The sequence below is a fragment of the Arachis ipaensis genome, chromosome B1 (genome assembly GCF_059453495.1).
Source record: "Arachis ipaensis isolate K30076 ecotype BB chromosome B1, ASM5945349v1, whole genome shotgun sequence".
NCBI lineage: Eukaryota > Viridiplantae > Streptophyta > Magnoliopsida > Fabales > Fabaceae > Arachis > Arachis ipaensis.
Genome location: NC_142436.1, coordinates 145,478,325 through 145,487,504, shown reverse-complemented (window position 1 = coordinate 145,487,504; position 9,180 = coordinate 145,478,325). Strand labels below are relative to the sequence as shown.

General features: G+C 33.5%; 2 protein-coding genes across 2 annotated transcripts; both read right to left on the bottom strand.

Annotated features, from left to right (window-relative positions):
- Positions 1-611: 611 nt before the first annotated feature.
- LOC107614488 (exopolygalacturonase-like) lies at positions 612-2,694 on the bottom strand. Its single transcript, XM_021105081.2, has 5 exons — positions 2,350-2,694; positions 1,935-2,261; positions 1,555-1,844; positions 1,240-1,465; positions 612-1,160 (listed from the first exon to the last, which is right to left on the bottom strand). Exons 1-5 carry the CDS (start codon positions 2,560-2,562, stop codon positions 939-941), a joined length of 1,278 nt encoding a protein of 425 aa, XP_020960740.1. The 5' UTR covers positions 2,563-2,694; the 3' UTR covers positions 612-938.
- A 1,095-nt stretch (positions 2,695-3,789) lies between these two features.
- On the bottom strand, positions 3,790-5,842 carry LOC107614478 (exopolygalacturonase-like). The gene is made up of 5 exons (XM_021105074.2): positions 5,515-5,842; positions 5,103-5,429; positions 4,739-5,028; positions 4,418-4,643; positions 3,790-4,343 (listed from the first exon to the last, which is right to left on the bottom strand). Exons 1-5 carry the CDS (start codon positions 5,725-5,727, stop codon positions 4,122-4,124), a joined length of 1,278 nt encoding a protein of 425 aa, XP_020960733.1. The 5' UTR covers positions 5,728-5,842; the 3' UTR covers positions 3,790-4,121.
- Between the last annotated feature and the right edge of the window lie 3,338 nt (positions 5,843-9,180).

Here is a 9,180-nt window from a genome sequence, read left to right as displayed (position 1 = left end):
AATGAGTATCTAACATTTGATATGGTTTTATTATTTGGTGGATCTTTGTTCTTATTCTTTTGTTCGGCAGATATAATCAAGTTTCACCAAACATTAAATTTCAAGTTTTACTATTTGGTCATATTTAATTTATTTGCTTATTTTCGGTTCAACGAATAGAATAAAAAATTAACTTTTTTTCTGAAAATTAAATTAAAATCTCTTCACATCACACATTCTCATTACTCAACAATATTATTTTGCATTTTTGCTCAACTTCATGAGAAAAATAACTCAACCATTATTATTGTAAAATTAGACAAAATAGTATATTTTAGGATAAATAATGACTAATAGAAATTAAACTATCTTTTCTTAAATTGTTGTGTGTGTATATATATTTTAGTCATCAATAATATAGTTTAATATGCACAAATTAAATTAAATCCATAAATATATTGTGAACGGTGAATAGATACAAGGAAGTCGTTGAAATTTAAGTCCTGGCCTAAATATTACATTATTTCACAATTTTTAATTTGTCTTCACTGTTTATTGATTTTATAAACCATGATATTGAGTTGTGCCAAGTTATTTCTGCTACGCACACAAATCACATTAGAAGGATAATAATAAGAATATGAGGAAAAATTAAAGCTACCTCGTATTTAATTGATATCTAAAAAAGAAAAAACAAATAATACATCACATTGCCAATAATTATATTGGTAGCGATGAAGTAAGGAGAAGATAGAATTGGCCTAGCTAATAATGGTATGAACCAAAGCATTTTAATGAAGAGGGTTCAAATTGGATTAATTAGAGAATTGGGATTGGAACCACTACTCTTGAAAACACATTCAAGAACGTAACTAACCATTTTCCCCACCAATCCAAATTATAAAATCAAAAAGTCTAGAGAAATAAGAAAATGATTGTGATGATATTAATTTGTGCCCCTAAACGCAAGCTGGTGGGACTTGCAAACCGCCGAAATACAGTGGATTAATGTTAACACATCTAGACATGGTTGGAAGCAATCCAAGCTTGAGATCAATGTTGCGAAGTATGACACCTTTGCATGGGAACAATTTGCTGCACCTTAAGTCCACTGCAACTGGACTAATCGTGGTTCCCCTTATATTATTGAATTGAATATTGTTAAGCTTCACAAGTGATGGCTGCGTGCAAAAATGTGAATTAATTATTTGAGTTTTCATGTAATAATTAAACAATGCAAGAATATAATATAATTATTACCTTCTTTTTGCAGTTTGGAAAGCATTCATACTCTTGGTCAATGATGATGGGGTTTTTAACATTTACCATGTCGATGTTTGTGAAAAATATATCCGAGGCTGAACCTGGGAATCTGTCTGGCCAAGTTTTGATTCTGACACCATTGGTTGTTCCAAGCAATGTGGCGTTTATGAGGCGAATACCTTTCACCTCTAACTCATCTGCATACTTTCCAAGGCTACCGATGCTGTTCATGTACATGTTCATGTGTGTGTTTATATAGATAGAGATTGAATAATTAAGAATAATAATATATATAAGAGAATACATGCATACCTAACACCATGTCCTGGGCCACACCTGAGTCTGTTCATGGTAACATTGACAGAACCTTGGATTATAGAGACACAGTCATCACCAGTTGCAATGGTGTTTCTAGACATGATGACATTGATGGAGTGGCTAACATGAATGCCATCAGTGTTGGGGCTAGTTTCTGGTGCTGTCAGCTTAAGCCTTCGCAACCTTATGTTTCCACAGTTAGTCACAAATATGTGAAACCCCTTTGGATTCACAGACCTAATCCCCTGTATAATCGCATCGTTCACTCGGCTGAAGAAAAGACTCTACATACATGCATGCATACAACAATTAATTAATTAATTAAGCTCGATTAATCAATGAGTTTAATTTGAACAAGTTGGTTAATATCTTACGCTAGGATTTCTGACGCATGCAGAACCGTCTCTCTTAGATTCACAATTCTCGGTGTATTTCCATGAATCCTTACCCTGCCCATCAAAGGTACCTTGACCAATGAGTCTTAAGCCGTTAAGGTTCTGGAAAAGGAGCCACTCATCGTTTTCAAACTCGGAAATATCGGTTGGGGCCAAAATAGTTCCATCAACTTGAACTGTTACGGGATGTGGGGTCATGCATGGCCCTGAAAAGAACATTGAGGAAACCAAGAATCTACCCTCTGGAACATATACCCTACTTTGCACTGTTGATTTGCATGTTGCTTGCCATGCATCCATGAATGCCTTTTACATGCATCATCATACAGTAATAATAATGTTAAGTACACACAAAAAATCAGTCACTAAATCAGCATCATTTTTGGTTTCGTACCTGGGTAGAGTCGAATTCGCCGTCGGGTTGGGCTCCGAAATCGAGCACATTGTTAACCTTCTCGCCGGGAAGAAGGGTATCTTTTGCTACATTCCTGCCCTTGTAGATATCTGGGCCACTATGTGGCCGTGCTCTTGGCTTAGCAACCGCAGAAGAGGCCAATGCAAAGCAAATAATAGTAATAAAAAGAGTATTTTGCTTTGCAATGCCCATTGTGCCCTCACTCAAATTTATATATTCCTCCCCAGGGCCCTAACTCAATTCAACTTTCCCAAATCCAAATCTTTCAACTTCAAGCCTCCTTATTGGGAGGCTATAGCTAACTAGTAAGGTAGGGGGGAGGGTGGAAATTATCCCTCCTTCTCTGCTTCTTCTATTTAATTAATTAATTTACTACCTACTATGTTTTTTCCCTCTAAAAAACAAATGGTTCATCTAAATCAACGCAGATTTTTGTGTTGGATTGTTGGTTTTTTTTTTAATTGGTTTAGCCAATTTAAGGATAGATTCTTTATGTCCATTGAGACCTTACACTATAACAAATTAACAACCGCTCTTCTAAAAATATGTGTTTCCAAATTTAAATAACCAATAGATTAGTATACAGACTATATAGTTTGGTGGTTATAACTTATAAGTTACAATACACTGAACTGAATTATTGGATCCAGTTTCTTGTAATGTTTTTTTTTTTTTTTAAATAGTGAAACTTTAGCTCCACAACCTGTTTTTTTTTTTTTTTTTTTTTCAAAATATGATAAAAAGTAAAAAATTGGCTAATTTAATTGAATGTAATAAATCCAATGTCATTAGAGACAAATTAATAAGAAGCATTAGAGAGGCGCCATAAGATTGTTATGAAAGTAAATTTCAAGTTTTACTATTTGGTCATATTTAATTTGCTTATTTTCGGTTCAACGAATAGAATAAAAAATTAACTTTTTCTGAAAATTAAATTAAAATCTCTTCACATGACACATTCTCATTACTCAAACAATATTATTTTGCATTTTCGCTCAACTTCATGAGAAAAATTAATCAACCATTATTATTGTAAAATTAGACAAAATAGTATATTTTAGGATAAATAATGACTAATAGAAGCTAACTTTTCTTAAATTAATGTGATATATATATCACAGAAAGTACTTCAAGTCATCAATATTATAGTTTAATCTGCACAAATTAAATTAAATCCATAAATATATTGTGAACGGCGAATAGATACAAGGAATGTCATTGAAATTTAAGTCCTGGCCTAAATATTACATTATTTCACTATTTCTAATTTGTCTTCACTGTTTATTGATTTTATAAACCATGATATTAAGTTGTGCCAAGTTATTTCTGTTACGCACACAAATCAAATTAGAAGGACAATAATAAGAATATGAGGGAAAATTATATTGGTAGCGATGAAGTAAGGAAAGGATAGAATTGGCCTAGCTAATAATAGTATGAACCAAAGCATTTCAATGAAGAGGGTTCAAAATTGGATTAATTAGAGATCTGGGATTGGAACCACTACTACTCTTGAAAACACATTCAAGAACATAACTAACCATTTTCCCCGCCAATCCAAATTACAAAATAAAAAAATCTAGGAGCCAGTACTTTTATTAAAATCTGGTCGGCACTTAACCAGTAACAAAAATGAGTAATCCCACAAAATTAATGATGATTACAAATCACAAAATTTGCTGGCCCTAGGACTCCTCCACAAAAAGAATTTGCTGAAGCTAAAAGAATTGTGATGATGTTAATTTGTGCCCCTAAACGCAAGCTGGTGGGATTTGCAAACCGCCGAAATAAATTGGATTAATGTTAAAGCATCTTGACAGGGTTGGAAGGAATCCAAGCTTGAGATCAATGTTGCGAAGTACGACACCGTTGCATGGGAACAATTTGCTGCACCGTAAGTCCACTGCAACTGGACTAATCGTGGTTCCCGTTATATTGTTGAATTGAATATTGTTAAGCTTCACAAGGGATGGCTGAGTGCACAAATGTGAATTAATTAATTGAATTTTCATGTAATAATTAAGCAATTCAAGAATATAATTATTACCTTCTTTTGGCAGTTTGGAAAGCATTCATACTCTTGGTCAATGATGATGGGGTTTTTAACGTTTACCATGTTGATGTTTGTGAAAAATATATTGGAGGCTGAACCTGGGAATCTATCTGGCCAAGTTTTGATTCTGAGACCATTGGTTGTTCCAATCAATGTGGCGTTTATGAGGCGAATACCTTTCACCTCTAACTCGTCTGCATACTTTCCAAGGCTACCGATGCTGTTCATGTTCATGTATGTGTTTATATAGATAGAGATTGAATAAATAATTAAGAAGAAGAAGAATATATATAAGAGAAGAGAATACATGCATACCTAACACCATGTCCAGGGCCACACGTGAGTCTGTTCATGGTAATATTGACAGAACCTTGGATTATAGAGACACAGTCATCACCAGTTGCAATGGTGTTTCTAGACATGATGACATTGTTGGAGTGGCTAACATGAATGCCATCAGTGTTGGGGCTAAATTCAGGTGCTGTCAGCTTAAGCTTCCGCAACCTTATGTTTCCACAGTTAGTCACAAATATGTGAAACCCTTTTGGGTTCACAGACCTAATCCCCTGTATAATCGCATCGTTCACTCGGCTGAAGAAAAGACTCTGCATGCATGCATTCATACAACAATTAAGCTCAATTAATCAATGAGTTTAATTTGAACAAGTTGGTTGCTTACGCTAGGATTTCTGACGCATCGAAAACCGTCTCTTTTAGATTCACATTTCTCGGTGATTTGCCATGAATCCGTACCCTGCCCATCAAAGGTACCTTGACCAATGAGTCTTAAGCCGTTAAGGTTCTGGAAAATAATCCACTCATCGTTGTCAAACACAGAAAGATCGGTAGGGGCAATAATAGTTCCATCAACTTTAACTGTTACGGGATGTGGAGTCATGCATGGCCCTGAGAAGAACACTGGGGAAACCAAGAATCTACCCTCTGGAACATATACCCTACTTTGCACTGTTGAGTTGCATGTTGCTTGCCATGCTTCCATGAATGCCTTTCACATACATCATCATACAGTAACAATGTTACGTACACATAAAAAATCAGTCACTAAATCAGCCTAGTTTTTGGTTTTCTACCTGGGTAGAGTCGAATTCGCCGTCGGGCTGGGCTCCGAAATCGAGCACATTGTTAACCTTCTCGCCGGGAAAAAGGATATCTCGTGCTACATTCCTGCCCCTGTAGACGTCTGGACCACTATATGGCCGTGCTCTTGGCCTAGCAACCGCATAAGAGGCCAATGCAAAGCAAATAATAGTAATAAAAAGAGTATTTTGCTTTGCAATGCCCATTGTGCCCTCACTCAAATTTATATATTCCTCCCCAGGGCCCTAACTCAATTCCACTTTCCCAAATCCAAATCTTTTAACTTCAACCCTCCCTATTGGGAGGCAGCTAACTAGTAAGGTAGGGGGGAGGGTGAAATTATCCCTCCTCTGCTTCTTCTATTTAATTTACTACCTACTATGCCTTTTCCCTCTAAACAAAAAATGGTTCATCTAAATCAACGCAGATTTTTGTGTTGGATTGTTGGTTTTTTTTTTTTAATTGGTTTAGCCAATTTAAGTATAGATTCTTTATGTCCATTAAGACCGTACATTATAACAAATTAACAACCGCCGCTCTTCTAAAAATATGTGTCTCCAAATTTAAATAACCAATAGATTAGTATACAGACTATATAGTATGGTGCTTATAAGTTACAATACACTGAACTGAATTATTGGTTTATAGTAATAGAGAGGCGCCATAAGATTGTTATGAAAGCAAATTAAAGTTGCATGGTTTATAGTAATAATTTATGTATTTACATATATAACTAGCTGGAGTCAAAGAAAGCCTAGATGAGTTTTCAGTTTTATATAGTCAACACTTAAAGCTGCAGGAGACCTTAATTTGTTTTGGTCTTCCACAGGATTGGTACAAAAGAGGAGCTAATATTACTCAATTCTAAAAAAAGAAAAAGAAAAAAAAAAGAGTGCTAAACTGCTGATTAATGATTACTCCTTTTATGATAATAATGTTTACCCAAACAAGCCACTCTGGCGGAGCTCTGTTCCATTATTTGCTGCTATAAATATTGAAGCAGCTTTATTGCACTTGATGTATATCTTCTACTTTTATCTGGATAACCTTAGCAGCCAAATAAGTTGGATAGAATTTGTATTGGCAGAGATTTTTACACTCTGAAGTGCTCCCAGCAGAACTCATTTGAGAGACATGCAACTCTTCTTGTCTCGTACTAGTCTTGGTAATAAGACTCTGAATAGTCTTCATCATTTTTTTTTTCTCTTAATTGTTCTTTGTGTGTACAAACTCTAAGGGAAAGGCTATGTATTATTATAGGGCCACACATTGGGCACTGCAGCTTCATTCCCAACTTGTGAGTGAGAACAGATTTTATTGGATTAGTTAAATTAGTGGAGAATGAATCATAATAAAAAGGTTGGTCAAATCTTTGAGGTCGGTTAATTGTGAGGGATCGTGAGCTTTTGTGATTATTGTTACCATTTTTATTTGTCAAGATCAACGTGATTATGGAATTAAAATGCAATATATTCTGTGCTAAATTTAAGGTTTACATGATGAACACAACCACATTTTTAGTTGATGAATCAATGCCTCATGTGTTATTGAGTATGGAATTATATTCCGATCTCCCCCTTATCCACGTTTCAGATATGATCCTCGCTCTATGGGTCAAGGTCTATCTAAGGGAGTACCACTTATTAAATTATTCTTGCATAAACATAATTTTAATACGTCATTTTTTTTTAAAGTAAACAAATAAGTATAAGATAGAGAGAGGGAGTGAGGGTTAGTTGTTTTGGTTGACCAATTTGAATGATGACATTATGTAACAGTAATAGAAGATTTATCTAGAAAAACAGCATCGGATAGTGTCAACAAGTGTTACCAATTAATTAAGCTTGTGAAATAAGTTTGTATTGAGATCTCTCCATGATTGGATCCTCAATGTCAAATTATTCTTTCCAATCCATTGGTCGGCGACCAGATGCTGGCCTGGGTATCATTTTAAAATAAACTACCATAATATCGAATAAGAAAAAGAAAAATAACCAAATAGTTGAAAATAAAGAGAGATGTATCAATATTTTCAGGATTTCAATCTCATTGGACAAACTTCTACTCTCTTCATCTTTATTGTTACTTAACTATTATTCTAGTAATGTATCAATGATATGGACATGTATTTTATATTGATTATATATTAATGTATGAGCCGAAAGAGAATGAAATGATAATGAAGAGGCAATAATGAGATGGTGATTCAGTTCTTATTCAATTTCGTGAAGGAATCAGTACCTTATAAATAGAACTTTGTGCCTTATCAGCTCTATATCATATTCCTAATCAACTATAGTGATGTGTGGACCGGGGATGATTAGATAGGTGGTTCTGCCTAACCATTACTCTATCTCAGTTTTTATTTTATTTTAATTTCAATAACTTACAACAACCATATTAATTATTAAGTACTTTAATTTGAGAATTTTATAGAAATTGATCTCTATTTAATTATCCAATTATATATATATTTTTAAGATGTTATTTATCTTTTTAGTGACTAAAAATTTAAAATAACTAAGCAAAAAAAAATTTTAAAAGACTAAAAAGGTGCAAGATGATCCCTCTGAATACTCATTTCAAACTCCTTTAAAGCACTGAAAGCTCTACATGCTACAAATACAATCTCAACATGGTCTCTGTCATTGTGTTCGCCACTATATTTGCATCTCACAGAATCAAGCGAAAATCAACATGCCACTTCAAGTCATAATATCTCTGACTTTAAACAGTAAAGAATCTACACACCTGACATTATCATGAGAATTGTTAACAAAAATAAAAGCCTCTCAACAATCCGTTTTACAACTTATATCTCTTTACTCCACATCCCAAACTAAAAAAAATCCTCTCAAAAGAAACTATTCACGTTCTACTGCACATATTTCGATTAAAATAAAAACTTGTAATTTCTTAGCTGTTTCTTAATTATTAAAAAATTTCATTTAATTTACTTCTCCAGTTTTCTAACACAAATGACAATAAAATTTGAGTGTTTTTATATATAAAATACTTATTTTAAATAAATTCGTAAGAATAAAGAATATGTGTAAAACTCTTTATATTCATTTATACTTTACTTTATTAAGTCATCCATATTTTTTGATACTACAATTTACATATATGGTACCAACTTTTTATATATCTATTTAATTATTATTTTATTACAATTAATCAACTTAAGTAAATAAAATTTATATATATATCATGGAGCTGCTTATTAGGTTTTGCAAGAAAGTTAAATGGAATTATCTTGAATCAGAAAAATAAAAAGCAAGAAACTACTGATAAAAAGAATTAAGTTTTGTGATTTGTTATTGATCATAAAAGAAGAATTGAGAATCATATTTTACTATAATGAATTATACTATACATCACTCTTTTTTAATTATCCGTTGCAAATAGGCTAATTCAGTAATTTTAACTAGCTAGCTGTCACTCACTCACTCCTTTTCTTTTTCTGTTGTTCTGTTACAGCAGTTATACCCTCTTTCTGTTGGGTGCAGTCGTAGTTGCAGTGCCGTACAGCTTTTCAATCACACAAAACCCTTCTCCTCTGTTTTTAAGGCTACATCATAGGAGCCCTGTCTCCCGCTTATATAGAAAACCATGGGAAAAAATTATGCTTCTTCCTTTATTCATTATGAAAAATAATA